The sequence below is a fragment of the Euleptes europaea genome, chromosome 3 (genome assembly GCF_029931775.1).
Source record: "Euleptes europaea isolate rEulEur1 chromosome 3, rEulEur1.hap1, whole genome shotgun sequence".
Lineage (NCBI taxonomy): Eukaryota > Metazoa > Chordata > Lepidosauria > Squamata > Sphaerodactylidae > Euleptes > Euleptes europaea.
Genome location: NC_079314.1, coordinates 41,348,272 through 41,364,707, shown reverse-complemented (window position 1 = coordinate 41,364,707; position 16,436 = coordinate 41,348,272). Strand labels below are relative to the sequence as shown.

The 16,436-nt window shown below is 44.2% G+C and overlaps 2 protein-coding genes across 3 annotated transcripts in view; one reads left to right on the top strand and one right to left on the bottom strand.

The window, feature by feature from the left end:
• UPF2 (UPF2 regulator of nonsense mediated mRNA decay) overlaps positions 1 to 764 on the top strand; it is a 50,893-nt gene extending 50,129 nt beyond the window's left edge. Inside the window, exon 23 of one of the 2 annotated variants that reach the window (XM_056845904.1) lies at positions 343 to 764. In XM_056845904.1, coding sequence (XP_056701882.1) covers positions 343 to 352 — 10 coding nt within the window. In that variant the 3' untranslated portion in view covers positions 353 to 764. The remainder of the gene's footprint in view (positions 1 to 342) is intronic. The other variant, XM_056845905.1, reaches the window with a different exon arrangement.
• Positions 765 to 9,577: 8,813 nt separating this feature from the next.
• The window catches only part of LMNTD1 (lamin tail domain containing 1), an 87,002-nt gene continuing 80,143 nt past the window's right edge, over positions 9,578 to 16,436 (bottom strand). Inside the window, exon 12 of the mRNA XM_056846467.1 lies at positions 9,578 to 9,733. Within this exon, the coding sequence (XP_056702445.1) occupies positions 9,578 to 9,733 (156 nt within the window). The remainder of the gene's footprint in view (positions 9,734 to 16,436) is intronic.

The window sequence follows — 16,436 nt, the reverse complement described above, 5'->3', positions numbered from 1 at the left end:
CACTTTAAAGTGTATCACTGCAACCCTAAGGGTTTGAAATACATTTTTTTTAAAAAGAAAGAAAGTGGGGGAGGCTTAAGAAGCTGAATTCTGTCATCAATACTACATCATCAGCTTTTGCAGAATTGCCGCTCATGCTTTACTACAGTTGATTTGACAGGATTCACATTCATTCTTGGTATATTCTTTCTTGTTAAGAATGAGGTGGGTTGAACAGAGTTATCCTCTAAAAATGCTAGTCTGCAAAGGGTCAAGGATTTGGTAAACTGCATATGGCAACACACCACTGTGGTGCAACTTGGTTCTTCACCATTCACGTGCTCTTCTTTTTTCTCTTTTTAGGAGACGTTGATCCAGCAGCAAGCGTCATTTCATTAGGTCCTGTATCTCCAATGTTGTGGATTAGTGGAGTCCTCCAGCAATTAAATGAGAGCAGTGGACACATCTGAGCACATCAGTCTAGAGAGTTCAGAATCGAAAACCTGGGACAGGCTGGGGCCATAGAGCAGATGCCACCAGCCTCTACTAAAAACAGAAATAGCGGAAGCTTCCAGTCATGGCCTACCAAAAAAATGCATTTTGTTATGGCACCATGTGAGGGTTAATCTTCTCATGAGAATGGAAGTAATAAATGAGATGGTTAACTTTACCAAGTGAGCAGTTCAGTTACAACAAAAAGCAATGGATTACAGCAGAGCAGAGACGGTTTTGATGGTTTAAGTGTGGGGGGAAATCAAACCTGATAAAAGAGTAGCATTTCCTCGGAGCTGAGCATGGCGTGTCAGGAGAATATTTTTTGGGGAGACTCGGGTCTGCAGTACGGAAGGGATGGAGCGAGAGGCAAATATCATGTAGTAAACCCCGACAAGTAGGATAAGCGAAACCAAAGCCCCAGATGTTCCACAAGAAAAGGCTTTTTTTCTGAGGGGAAGAAACCCGTCTCTCCGAGCCGGGTGGGGGAGAAAGGAGAACGAACATTGGAGGAGTGCAGGGGAGGGCACCAGTAAAATCTCAGGAGGGGGGAATGAACTCCTGAGGGTCAATGGAGATGACGTGAAGGCCGAGAACGCTGACCTCCAGTTGCCTAGAACAGCCTGACAGCAGCCTAAGAACAGGGATCTAGTGGCGCTCGTTGGAAGCATTGTTGAAAACCAAAATGTGCCAGTCAGCATGACAAACAGACGCCGTGAAGTGGAGCTGAATGTTCTGTTGACTTACATGGGTTGTTAAGCCTCTGTCTATATATTTAAAAAAAAAAGGAAAAAAAATAGTTGGCAACAAGTAGAATTTTTATTTTTCTAAATGGAAATGAGGTTTCTTGGTCAGTTTCTGACAATCTTGTTTGTTAGTATAGTTGTGGGGGGATTGTTTTATTTTTTTTGGTTGCTTCCACGTAGGTTGTAGTACATTCAGTTAATAAGCACATCTGTACGCTACTAACTTTTTTCTAGCTATTTTAAACATTTCTTTTTACCACTGTTGAGTTTCTGCATGTAGAATTGTAAATGAGACTTGTACGGACTTGTAACATTTCTCTCTCTCTCACTCACATGCAGTCAGAAATGCCACCTGATCTTCACCAGCTTCAGAAATCTGATCTTTGCCGATGCTGCAATAAAGTGTTGTAATTTAGAGTCGTCCTTGTCTCTGTGTCCCACTTTAGCCCAGGGGCTTTACAAGAAGGCTTATCAAGAAAGACTTTTTAAAGTTAGGCTCCAAATGAACCATCACCCTCCATTCTAACCACCACAAGCCCTCTAGGCGATAGAAGTTCCTCCCAGCTGGAGAGACTGAGGAGGGGCGCTGAACCTCCTTGTATGCCAAGTATGGACTCCACCACCCAGTTAGACTCATGGATACATCCTCCAGAAGTTTTTGCTTTTCCCATTCAGCAAGAGATGACAACCCCCATCAATCCTATCATAGCACAAGCTGACTTCACTATTAGTAACCTAGGGTATGCGTAGCACATTTGCCGCTTTTCAGGAAGTGAGCATGGTTCTGTGGGTCCTGGCCCATCTTCTGTGTGTCCCAAGTTGCATTTCCTCAGTGAGTTCTTGGCTTTGGGAGCATAGCTCAAAAATGATCGGAAATTCTTACAGTGTCAGATGTGTTCCTGTAGTGCAGCTTCTGAAGCTTTGTATTCAAGCTGTTCAACAGCTGGAAGTTCCTGGGCCGGCTGTGTTCCTGCCCCTTCCCCCCAGTAGCTCTTCTAAAGACACTAACATGGAAGGAGTGGTGTCTAGGGGCAGGGTTAGAACTTTGGCTTTTCGCCCTGTATTTCAGCATCATCAAGAAGAACAGATGGGTTTTATACCCTGCTTTTTCTCTACCTTTAGAGTCTCAAAGCGGTTTACAATCACCTACTCTTCTTCTCCTCATAACAGATACCTTGTGAGGTAGGTGGGGCTGAGTTTGGAAAGGACTGTGACTAGCCCAAGGGCACCCAGCAGGCTTCATGTGGAAGAGTGGGGAAACAAACCCGGTTCACCAGCGTCCACCACTCTTAACCACTACACCACACTGGCTCTCAAGACCTCACAGACAATGGCTGTTACAGTAGACAATACTTGGCTAGTTGGGCAATGGTCCAGTTCAATCAAAGGTGCCCTTGTAAGTTCTTATAGGGCAGTACTGTAAACTTTGGCAGGTTCTGAAGGATAGGCTTAAGAGGTGTTCAGTTAGGAACTCCAAACACTGTCGTGGTTGTTCACACCCCAGAGGAGCCTTACTCGTCGTTTCGCACAGTCTAAGGTTTTAAACAGTTTTCAAAAATCTTGTCAGACCTGCTTGCTTGGGCTTCCCTTTTGGGACTTGGGGTTAAGTCTCCTGTGGATTGGAAATGTCAGTGAACGTGAAGGACGGATCTCCATCAGTGGAGGAAGGTATCCTTGAATGGGCTGTGCTTCCTCCTTGCTTCATGGGCAGGGCACATGCAGGGTTTTTTTGCAAAAGCTTCCACTATTCCTGAGGAGGCTCTCAACTCTCCAGTCCATTCCCAGCCTGCTCTGTGGGTGGACGAGCTTTCACAACTCTTCCGTCTTGCTTATTAAAAAGGCAGGCAAAAATATCAGTATGGTATCATCAGTATGTCTACGGGACCGCCTCTTCTGGTATGTTCCCCAGAGAAGCTTACGTTCATGTAATACCAACTTGCTGGTGATCCCTGGCCCAAGGAGTATCCGGCTGGCCTCGGCCAGGGCTTTTTCGGCCCTGGCCCCTGCCTGGTGGAATAGCCTCCCTAATGAGATTAGGGCTCTGCGGGACCTTCAGGAGTTCCGCAGGGCCTGCAACAGAGCTATTCTGCCGGGCTTATGGTTGAGGCTAGCGACGGTTCTCATTATAATTACTGGCCTCCCTAGTCCTTTCCCCCACTTTCCCCACTGCTGAGCACCACCCCTTCTATACCACCTTAGGGTGTGGTTAGATTAATTTTATTACAAATTTCTGTCTCGAGTTTTGGTGCCATTGAGGGGCATTATTGGGCTATTTTAAATTGTATTTTAAACTATTTTAATGGGTTGTTTTATTGTGTTTTTAGACTGTAAGCAGCTCTGAGCCCGACCTTTGGGTTGGGGAGAGTGGGGTAGAAATGTAATAAATAATAATAATAATAATAATAATATGAGAGGATATTGGTCCATTACCCAAGGAAAGGGTCCCTTCTAAGGGATCACATCCCTCCTCAGTCACATGCCCTCCTACCTCAACACTCTTACCAGAAGAGCTGTCAGCACAGGAGTAGGACTGTTCTGGTAATCCCGTCTTGTCCCCAAACCTCTCTGCCTCAGCTTCTTCAGGTCTGCAACCCTAGTCTCAAGAGAATGAACCTGATCCCTGGGAGTCAAGATCTCCATGCATTAAGTACACATCCATGATTTCCACCCAGTGAGCAGATAAATCATACATGTGGTACTCCCTGAAAAACAATGGATAACTCTTGCTCCCTTGTTGGCTTTCTATCATTCTGTCATAACTGGTTTAGTTATTTAAAGGTGTTTTTAGAGTGACTTAGGTGCTCACCTGAATTTGTGCAGATTTCTGTAGCAGGAAGGCTACAGCAGCAACCACCCTCTGCACTGATGTGGAGGTTGTATGTCTTTTCTCAGAAACTCAGACTGGAGGGGCTCTCTCCTGCTCCCCCCTGAACTCCCAAACTCAACTCCCCTGTTCAAAGCACTGGTCGCAAGCCCCACAGGCATCCTATAAGCCTTGTACAGAGTCAGCCCTGTAATGAGCTCTGCTTTACAGCTGACAGCTGTGGTTCCACTTCCAGGAGTCAAACAGCAGGCATCTGACTTGCCTCGCTCAAGCAGAAGCCCCTCCCGAGAGGACCATGTACCTCTAGTGCACTCACCAAAAGTTAGGAGATTTTCACCCAGACAGTCCCCAGACAGCTCAGAAACCACACAGCCTTAAGCAGACAGACAGACACTTACCTCTCTTCACCTCTTGCACCAATCCCAAGCTCAACTCCTCTGTTAAAAGCCCCGTTCAAAGCATTGGTCACAAGCCCCTGAGTGCCTCTTTTTTGGTGAGGCCTGTTAAAGCCCCTATTATATAAATGGCTTGGGACTGTTTTTACTGCACTTAATTTTATTTACCCTGTGGTGGAAGGTGTGACTAAGAGATCCCCCCTTAAGATAGCACAGATGGTTCTTTCCATTCAACCTTTGCCATACAGAGTAAATTCTACAGTAACGGCTTCTGCTTTGTTTTTGAATCTCTACTTAAAATGCTCTGTCAAGGTATTACACCTATTTATTTCCTCTTCCAGATTATAAACCAGGTCATAAGAACTGGAACCATGGAAGTTCACACCTTTCTGTAATTCAGGATGAAACAGATGTGCCTGAAGCTGCTGGAAGAGCCACCAAATGCACTTGGGTGGGGGATGGCCACTAGGGGGCAGTCTTGCCAGGGAAATGACAGCCCAGCAAGTTAGTAGACTTCTGGGTGCTGAGTAAGAACCACCTTGAACAGAGCTTCAAAACTCTTTTTTTCTCCTCCCTGCACGTATGTAAGGGACCCAGGATTTTGCATTCCCCCTTTCCTTTCCCAGCATGCTTGTTCATTGTTCCAGTTTTGTACAGTTTCTGTAGTTTTGCCCTCTTATCCTTTTATTTGTTCACTGAGGAGACTCGAGGCACACAGCACCCGCTGCCTCTGATCATGGAGGTTCCATTGAGCTCCCGTGGCTAATGGGTCTGTTCATTGCTCTCTGCCATGAAGGTCCAATACCTCCTGTTCAGGGCGTCTAACACGATGGGCATCATCATACCTTGAGGCAGTGAAATCCATTAATTACACACTGGCTCATTTCCTTTGGCGGTGATAAGTAGGGCTGCCAACTGCCAGGTAATAGCAGGAGATCTGCTAATTCAACTGATCTCCAGCCAATAGAGATCAGATCACCGGGAGAAAAATGGCTGCTTTGGCAATTGAACTCTATGGCATTGAAGTCCCTCCCCTCCCCAAACCCCGCCCTCTTCAGGCTCCGCCCCCAAAATATCCCGCCGGTGACGAAGAGGGACCTGGCAACCCTAGTGATAAGAGAATATAAAATTGAACAAGTTCAGTCATATAAATATCTGAGGGTTATTTCTGATGGCATATTATATTGGACATTGCACACTGAATCTATCCTAGTTAAGGCCAAATGGGAGGATGTAGAAATCATAAAATTCACTTTTATGATGGGAGTACAGAATATTCCAGTGGCACTCCAATTATTTACCACTAAAATTACTTATCAGCTTCTATATGGAGCTCCAGTTTGTGTACAAGTGGCTACTTCTATCAGATTTAAATTCCTGAGAATAATTCTTAAGGTGCCTAGGTGCACACCCGCTACAGCCCTTAAACTAGAAACTGGTCTTACAGCACTTATAAATTTGGCCTGGCTAGCAGCTTTTAGATTTAGAATCTGACTTTTGTTCATCAGTGATCAGAACAATTTTCTTTACAGCCTAATGACCAATCCTTATAGTCCAACTTGGCTCTGCCCAATAAATGAGAAACTGACCACTTTTGGTCTTTCCCCCCCAATTTTAAAAATCCATGGAGTTAAGTAAGGCTAGTTTAGATATTGATTTCCAAGAAATATTGGCTAAAGTTCACAGTGTGTGTTTTCCCCTACTATTTAACTTAGCTGCAATGATCCCACATCAACATGCACATCACCTCTCTATATTAACAGTCCCAAGATATCACCACGTGTTTACGCTGGCTAGATTTAACATGCTGCCATCTGCACTCCTGTTAGGAAGATATAGGAACATTCCATCTAACTGCTAGAGTAGCAGTAGCACCTTAGAGGCCAACCAGATTTTCAGATTATAAGCTTAGTTTTGGGAGTCAAAGCAGCTCCTTATGTCATATCTGGTTTAAAGTTCACCAAGTTTTTTTTAAAAGTGTCTGAAATAAGCGGACATTCTGAAATAATGAAATTTTATGGTTTCACAATTAACTGGTGCTCTGTCTATTTAAGCCCTCCATTTCCTCCTGCCCCCTTAAGAATCGGTGCTATTCAGGCTGGTGGTTTTTTGAAGTGTGCCCATTTTACTCTTGGCATATAGCCCTCTTTTTTCAAATTAGAAAGTGGCCGCTATTCTCTCTTTGTAAAAGGGGCAAGCCTGGAGAGGATTATTCACACAGGTAGGTTGCAGCTGCAACTTTCCGTGTGTCTCTCTGTGTGTCTGTGGGTTAGGGTTGTCTTTTAGGCTTTTCCCTGGTTCTCTGAGAAGAGTGATGGAAGGAAGCCCATTCAATCAGTACTTGAACAGAAAGGTGGAGCTCCCCCCACCCCCATGCCCTGCCTAAAAGAAAACAAAATCTCCTCTAGCCTAGTCTGCAATCCTATGAATGCTTGAGTGAATCCTAGTGCACAGAGAAGGAGCTGGTGCTGATTAAACATGCATAGGATCCCACCATTAGAGGTAAAATGAAGGCCCCTCTGTACATGCTGTCAATCATTCGGTTACCAGAGCTTCTGAAAAAATATCTTCTTCTGCAGACAAAGGTGCTGGGGCTCTTGATAGGGTCTTTTCTGGATCCAGATGCCTCGGACTTCTGCATGTGGCCAAAGGTCTCCTTGCTTTGTGTATTTTACAACATGACAAATGAGTTCTCGAGCAAGAGATTGGGTGAGTTCCTGCTCAAATGGAGGCCTGCCAAGCTCACATCCTTTATCTCATAAACTTTATTCTTCTGATTAGTGTGTGTTGAGTAGCGGGTTTTAGGAAAGGAAAGAGGGTCACGTGGCAGGATTTCTGTCCTGCATTTGAATATTCCTAACGTTGTAAACACAGTAACAAAAAAGAAGAGTTTGTAATGTATTAGGCTGTCATCTGCATAGGAATTGGTTAGCTGTTAAGGAACTGTACTTCAGCATTTAAATGTTTTTTATTGTATGTATCATTGCACATAACCGAACAGAACTAGTTGGCTTGGCTATTATTGCCTCTGGCTCTCCCCTCCAATATCTTGCCTCAATGGGTACCACCAGCCTGCCACTTGAGCACCACAGTAAAGTGCAGGAGGAGGCAGGATTTGGTTTTAGGAATTCCAGCTTTTTGGGTATTGCACCACACTTTGGAGATAACATGCATTTCTCACCCCCCCCCCCAAATAATCTATTCTATAATTTCACTCGCTCCAGTGTTCATCTGGCTACAGGACCCGTGTGTGCCCCAAGATTGCATTTGCAACCAAAGATCCATACTATATTTTAGTGTTGCGGTTTCTTTTTCTCAGTTGTCTCAAGTCTTGCGAGTTTTCTTCCTGTGACTTGCCAGTGCTGAAAGCAACGGATGTGTGTGTAGACTAAAAACGGATCTTTAATTACAAATTTACAATGTATTCTCCACAGACATCACAAAAAGAGTAACTAGTAAACACTGCAAAGTAATTTTAATTGATTTTCATGAAACAGCAGGAGCACAGCCATTTGAAAGATGGCAAGCCACACAGATTGCTGAGCGAAAGTGCAAAGAGTTATGGCTTATAATACCAAGAGACACGTGTATTCTTTCTGTTAACCGTGAGATCAAGAAGTCCTCATGAGACCAAGGACAGGACATAACCGATCATTGCGAACAAAACTATCCTGAATTAATTGTATCTTCTTCTACTGACAAGAATCTGCCTATCTCTGTATAAATGATGAAAGAAGACATTATATTTGACTTTGACCAGTGTCAGTGGTAGATATATAGATCCAATGGGTGGAAACACTCCCAGTGTGAGATTACATAACTAAAGTCTATATTGGACAAGTGAAATAGACAGCTCGTCCATGTCTTTGCCTGCATCACTACCTTTCCAGCATCAGTTCTTTGTCAGGGTGAGGCAATCCTGGTCCCTTGTTGGATATAGGTGCTTGACCAGCCTTCCCAACTATAGCTGGAGACATTATAAGTTTTTTTAAGGGAAAGAGAAGGAGGTATGATACAACAGGTGGAGTTAATACTAATTTATTTTTTAAGGGAAAGAGAAGGAGGTATGATACAACAGGTGGAGTTAATACTAATTTATTTCATCCCATTATTGTCTGGTCCATTGGATTTTGCAGGTTTTTTGAAGCACTACCAGCACTTGCAACCAGAGATGTTGGAAGAGAGAAATGAGCAACAGATAACTTTATTATGCCACTTTAAATGGTTTGAGGAAAAACTTCCTCCTGGCTCCAACCCATGAAAAGGAATAACGCATATCTGCTCCATCTTTCTGAATTACCAATGCAGCCCACCAGCTATGTGTGATGCCCTCAGGAGGTTCAATAAACCTCCTGGTTTTAATGCTCATTGGAGACTCCAGAACCAGACAAATAGTAGAGAACAAGATGTAATATGTGGCTTGTGGGCTATGTATGGTTTGGTAAGCTGAACATCGTGTAAGCCAAGATGGCAGCCTTGGTTTGGGCAACTCTGGGGACATGTGGGGATGAGGGCATATCCCATGGATCCATTCTGCTAACAGCGGCACCTTGCTTCAACGCAAGGTGGAAGGCACCACTGTTAGTGAGGCAGATGTGCTGTGAATTAGCATTGGGTATACAGAGCTAGTTTTAATTCAGGGAGTTGGGCTAGCTTTGAAACTCTAATGTTTACAAAGCTGGATAGCACCCCATTCCTTTCAATGGAGCTAGTGCTAGCACTGCTTATTAAAGGCTGGCCAGGGTTGCAGTTACCAAAAGCATTGGTTTCAAAGGGCACAACTGTGAGCAGGATAGCAGCTCAGGTGACCCACATAGTTTAATGTGTGTTGTATGCACAAATAGTGTGCTGTGTCTGTGACATGTACCAGCAGGATCTCAGGCAAATCATTTGGGATGCCAAGATGTTCAGAACTGCAGCCTTCTATGATGGCAGGGTCAAGGCTTTTGCCAATCAGGGTGATTGATAAATCTACTAATGAGACGAGCTGGCAAATCTACCCTTCAGATTCACACAAATCCAAAGAGAAATCAGATGCAAAGTCCAGAATCGCTCTGAAGATTCAGGCCTTCTTATTCCCGAAGCAATGTATCACACAACGATTTCTGCTGCAGAACGCTTTGAAAATAACCCAGTTCTATTCATTGATCCTCTGTGAGGCACGAGATAAAGTTAATGGGAGTGTGAGAAGCTTGGGCCAGGAGCCTGAAGTGGTAAGATGAATGGGCAAAATACTTCTGTAAGGCAGAGCCGATAGGCATAGCGGATCCGATATAAATCACGCCACCCAAATTAGGCTGTGAAAGACAAAAGGCGGGGGGAAAAAACACAGGAGACTTGGTTAAGCATCGCAGGCAGAGTGTATACATGCAACTTTGAATCGGTTGTTACAGCTTAGGTACAGGACATCTCAACTTCATTCTGCCACAGGGAACTGAGCATTTAGGAACGCTGTAAGATTCACCACCTCCCATGGCCATACGGCCATGCTCTCTTTTCCCATGTCTCTTAGAGCTAAAGTGAATTATGCCTTTAAAACCTGTGCACATTTGATCACTAGGACCTGAGTTTATGTGCTCGTTAGACACAGGACCATACATACCATTTCTTACCATTTCCTTAGGATCCAGTACACACTAATTTCAGAGTCCATCCCACTGAACTCAGGGCAACTTACTCCTATGCTTAAGGTTGCACTGAATATCACTACCTGCCTCCTAAATTAATTTTTTTCGGTTTTTTGTAGTCTATGCCTCAGGGAAGGCAGGAGGTAGCACCACCCTAGCCATAGTGCAACACTGTAGGGCAGAATGTAATGGTTATCCTCTTGCAGAGGCCTGTGAGAATGCACCTTGAGAAGCAGATGGACTGCATGCTTCAAAATGACATGTGATGCATGGTCTAAATTAGATTTCTTGTTACGGTCTAGCACAGGGGTCGGGAACATCAGGGCTGGGAGCTGTTTAAGGCCAGCGAAATCATTTGGTCTGGCCCTTCATGGGTTCTGGCAGATCTCTAGCTCAGAAGGATCTAAGACTGGCGATCAGCCCCCTCCCGTGGACAGGAATAGCCTCTATTCAAGGTGGATATGAGTTTGTTTTGCTGAGAAAAGGAACCTTTTTTGCCCCCTTGCAGAAGAGTTGCTAGCTATGGAGCTGCTAGGACCGCCCAAGAAACTGTATTAACCCTTTCCCACCCGGGCTATGAAGAAACACATTTCCTCTGTACTACAAGAGGGCTGGGGGTGGGGGTGGAAGTGGCGACAATAGAGGGGTTAAAGGGGTCAGGGCCAGAATGAGCGCGGGGGGGGGGGAGTTCTTAGCCAGTGTGTCCCCATTTCATCCCTGCAGGCGGAGGTAGCAGGAGCTGGCTGTAGAATCCGGCCCCGACCATGCGGAGCAGGAGCAACTCTGGCGTGCGGCTGGACAGCTATGCCCGGCTGGTGCAACAGACCATCCTGTGCCACCAGGTGGGCAAGTGCGCCACCAGTTGGATGTCTGCCTGCTTGCTTGAGCGGGGAGGGGGCGTCATCTGGGGCAGCTGCCTGCTTGGGGCTTGGTTGGCTAAGTTTTAAATTGATAATTTTGTATGGCCCGCGAATGATGTTATAAATATCCAAATGGCCCTTGGTGGAAAAAAGGTTCTTCACCCCTGGTCCAGCAGAATGATGGGGAAGAGAGAAATCAAATGCCACCTGAACATTGCAAGGAGCGATGGAGGGTGTGTGCATGCACTGTGCACTCCTCCTGTGGAATCCATCTCAATGGAGGTCAAGCAACCCAGTGCCTTGGATTTGGGGGGACAAATTTTGCCCCCTACTGCCGCAACCGTGTTCCCAAATGCCACAACTGAACACTTCTCTGCTTGAACGATTGGCAGCTATTCAGAAAGTGACACTGTTGGGGCTATGTGGCTGGCCTTCCTTGGGGGACCTCAGTTTCTTAAGGGTAGCAGAGTTTCTCCTTCCTTTAACAGAGCTGATTTGCAACCCAGGTATGTCGCCCCCAAGAGCCACAGGCAAGCAAGCTTACACCCAGAACATTCCTCCAACACACATTCATCTACATGGTTTCAGGCTGCCCTCCATCTTTTGGGCAAAATAAAATATCATTCTAGAGACAAAGTGACAGAGCCCCTGGCTACACACACACACACCAGTGACAAGCCAACTACACCTGAGTGTTTGGCTAAGCTGACTGGAATCCTGATCCTATGCATGCTTGCTCAGTCCTCTTGAATTCAGTGGGATTTATTTCCTGATCAGTATATGAATAACATCACAACCTTGCTTTTTTAGATACCACTGTGATAGGGCCTTCAAAATCCATAATAGGACCAATCAGTTTTTGTCCTAAGGCTTTGATTTGACAGATTGAACTGTTGGCCACTCCTTAACAAACCCCTTGAAAGACGTCCTATCCTTTGTGGTCTTCTAAATTTCCACAAAACGGTTACTTGTATATTTCCAAATATGTAAAAGGATGTGAAAAGTAAAGTTTATTTTTACAACAAAAATATCTACAGATAATTAATATCTGTCCTGAGATGGGAGGTCAATATGACTCAGAAAGGAAAACCATCAGAACATAATTATGCAGGGGGGACACCCAACGTTTTCATCTGAGTTTCATCTTTGTTTCATCTAAGTTGTTACCAATGAACAGGAAGCCATAGTGTTGTTTAATTAACACCAATTACTATAGGGTTGCCAGCTCCGGGTTGGGAAATACCTGGAGATTTTTGGGGCTGAGCCTGAGGAGGGCGGGGTTTGGGGACGGGAGGGACTTCAATGCCATAGAGTCCAATTGCCAAAGCAGCCATTTTCTCCAGGTGAACTGATCTCTATCAGCTGGAGATCAGTTGTAATAGCGGGATATCTCCAGCCACCACCTGGAGGTTGGCAACCCCAGATTACTTTGACCTTGCACAAGTCATTTTCTCTGTTTTAAAATACTCAGGGATGAGTTTCTAGGTCTTAATTAAACACTGCAATCGTTGGAGATGCTCCAACAAAGGTGATTATTAATAATCTGTATTCCAGCACCTCCATAGACACACACAAAAGAATCCACTGCCAAATGTGTGGCCATTTGGCTTCCAACCAGGCCTTTATGACCTTCTATTGATCTGGAACATTTTTAGAAAGAAATGAACTAGCTATGTATAGAATGAGATGGGAAGTGAGCCAATGTTTGCTGAAGTCAATGCAGTCTTTCAATGGGACTTTTGGGTCTAGTCCATGTTTGTGTATTTATTTATTTACAACATCTGTATGGTGACTTTCTGCCTTTACAATGGCCCCCAAGGTGTGTAACAATTTAAAACCATTAAAATCCCCTACACACACACACCGGACATCATTAAAACAATTACAAACAGAGTTTAAATACACAACATAAAAACAGCAGTTAAAACATTGGTTAGGAAGGAGGGATCCCTGAGGAGGTGCCAAACAAAACAAAAATGTCTTCATCTGCTAGCAGAAAATGGCAACAGAAGAAGAGAGAGTTCCAGAACTTCATTACCATGACCAAGAAGGCCCTCTCCTGGGTTGCTGCCCCCGTAATCTCAGAAGATGAGGGCAATCTGAAGCAGGGCCTCCAAAGATGACTGTAGTGGTCAGGCAGGTTCATAAGGGAGCAGGTGGTACTTCATGTATGTGGATCTCAAACCATATAGGGCTTTGAAGGTCAAGATCATATTTTGAATGGTGCCTGGAAACAAATTAAGAGCCAGTGTAGATGGGCCAAGACTGGAGCGATATGGTTCCTATGACCCGTTCCAGTCAATATCCTGCTTTACTAGGTTGATACCTGCACATATAGTATATGAGAGACTTAGACTAACCAGTATTACAACAAGAACCTATTATACCAGATGTTTGAGTAATTGGGAATAGAATTTACAATATATACACATGTCTGGTTGGGTTTGAACTGTTTGTATTTGTATTCATTAATGTATTTCTGTAAATGTGTGCAGGCTTAAGAAAATACCCTCAACACAATATTAACTCCCCCCCCCAAGTGCTTTCAGCTGTGATTTCAGCCAGCTTCCCTGACTTTGCCAGTTCATCCAGTTAATTAATATATTGCATTTACAAATGCTTTTCAAAGGATCACAGAACTTGGAAGAAATCTTTTTGGGATAAAATGCAGTCCAAAAATAATGTCTGAAGCAGTTGCCAAAAGCAATATCCCTTAGAAATGTGGTCCAGAACCCTGGCTAATGTAAATCAAAAGAGTCATATCAATTCTCAACAGTTCTGGTAGATCTGATCTGGGTTGATGTGGAGATCTGGTTTTGATCTGCTTCAGAAAACATAACATCTCCACCTATTTAGAAAGCATGCTGTAAAACAGATGTGTCTCTCAAGCTGGCACTGATGGCTTAGACGTGTGTGAAGGAAGCCCTGCCAAGTGGAGAAGAACACCCATGAGAGAGGCCCCTTACCCCCTCCCTCGCACAATCCATGGGGGAAGAAAGGGATTATTGTGCATATGATGGATAACATGGGGGAAAGGACAAGCCTCATTCTAGTCCAAAGAGATTCTTCAAGGGGTAACAGCTATGTCAGGATATGAAGCAAAATGGGCAGCTGGTGGCAAAGAATAGAAGGACCCTGCTTCATACTGGGTGCTGACTGAAAGGGCTTGTTTAGCAAATGACCTGCCCAAAGAGAAAGCATGAGGATTTAGGGTTGCCAACCTCCAGGTATTGGGGAGAAAAACGGCACCTCTGTACTAATACCAAGAGGTTAGGAAAGTAGTACAGGATACTATATATAAACAAAGTGCAGGTTTTATGAGCTACTGTAGTGAAACAAGGACCATATACATGACATATACAAAGCACAAATATATACAATATATACAATCTGCACAAAGCAGAAATGATTCCAAAGGTCTCAACTGAGTACCAGGTAAGTAATAGCATTGTAATCTTTGTGTATAGAGTCCATATAGAGCCACAATCATGATGAAATATTTTTATGATGAAATATGATGATGAACAATCATGATGAAATATGATGAAGTATTTTTGTATATAGGATATATATATAGGAACAGAACTGAAGAAGAAAATAGAAACGATCGTCTTCCTTTTCACTTTGATATTATGAAGCTTTGAACACCTTGTCTATGTAGCGACTGTGGATCTTTGTACCCAAGAGGACTATTGAAATTGTATTTGTACATTATTGTATATAGCTTGCATGTTCCACCTTGTTTCTTCTTGCACTGAATACACCTTGTTATATCATGAATGCTGCTTATGTGGCTTAATTGCTAAATTTTGTTGTTATCAGCCATTCCTGTACTACCTGGAGGTTGGCAACCCTAAATCCTACCCATGCTTTCTCTTCTAGGCTGAGCTTGCTCCTTTCCACAAACTCCAACCTCAGGGCCAATCTGGGGACACCACAACCATTTTACCTCAGTAATTCTCTTGGTTTAAAAACACTGCAGAGGCCTGATCCTGCTCGGGACCACAACAGGACATGAGCAGGATCAGGCCTTTGTGGCATTTTAAAACCAAGAATATTCCTGAGGTAAAATGGCTGCTGCATCCCCAGGCAGTTCCCAATAGGGTTGCCAACCTCCAGGTGGGGCCTGTATATTTCCTGGATTTACAACTGATCTTCAGGCTATAGAGATCATTCTCTGAAGTAAATGCCTGCTTTGGAGGGTGGACTTCACTGAGCTCCCTTCCCTCCTCAGACTCCACCCCCAAGTTCCAGAATTTTCCAACCTGGAGTTGGCAACCCTAGTGGGGACAGCATATTGTCTAGTTGTGCCCTGAGTCTCCATCCCAGTGGAGCAGCCCCTCAAGCAATTGCTGTAGGCAAAACTACTCCTGAAGGCATAAGCCCTGCTCCGGGTGATGATATTTTAATCACAAGTTCCACTGTGGTCCTGCTCCATCTGGCTGTGAATATTCATAAGCTTTGTTTATTGCCTGCTTGGCAAAAGATAGATGTGGAATGATGTATGTATTACAAACAGAGCCAGTGCCTGATTGATTTAGAGATGTATGCCTGAAATGCTAGCCAAAGTCCATTAATGTGGCCTAGCAGACTTTAAGTTTCAGTTCCCCGTATTTTAATTTGGTCCTACTTTTTGGAAATTGTTAGAAAATTGGAGGATTCATTGGTAGACACACAAACAGCACAGGAAGGACAGTTCTCTACTTCATGTGTCTATAAGAAGAAACTGGTCAGGGCAGCTTCCAACCCGCAGAAAATCCGTGTGATCTAGGTGAATGCAAGAAAGTAGGATTGTGCATATCGATATATCCAAACCGAAAATAAACCCGAAATTAACCGTTTCGGCAATATTCAGGTTTTGGTTTTACCAAGTACCCAAACCTGTGAATCTGACCAAAGCCAATTAGGTGATTCCCGAAAAAGCCGAGTGCGGGTATTCGCCTTTGCTCAGATGCATGGCTCTGTGCTGTCTCCTATTTTTCTTGTGTTCTTATGATATTAGAAAGAGCTTTAAGTGGTCTGTGTGCATCCATTGTGTTAAGAACATAAGAAAGGCCATGCAGGATCAGACCAAGGTCCATCAAGTCCAGCAGTCTGTTCACACAGTGGCCAACCAGGTGCCTCTAGGAAGCCCACAAACAAGACAACTGCAGCAGCACCATCCTGCCTGTGTTCCACAGCACCGAATATAATATGCATGCTCCTCTGATCCTGGAGAGAATAGGTATGCATCGTAACTAGTATCCATTTTTACTAGTAGCCATGAATAGTCCTCTCCTCCATGAACATGTCCACTCCAAGTTGCCTTCCAAGTTGGCAGCCATCACCACATCCTGGGGCAGGGAGTTCCACAATTTAACTATGCGTTGTGTGAAGAAATACTTCCTTTTATCAGTTTTGAATCTCTCACCCTCCAGCTTCAGCAGATGACCACACGTTCTAGTATGATGAGAGAGGGAGAAAAGGTTCTCCCTGTCCACTCTCTCCAAACCATGCATAATTTTATAGACCTA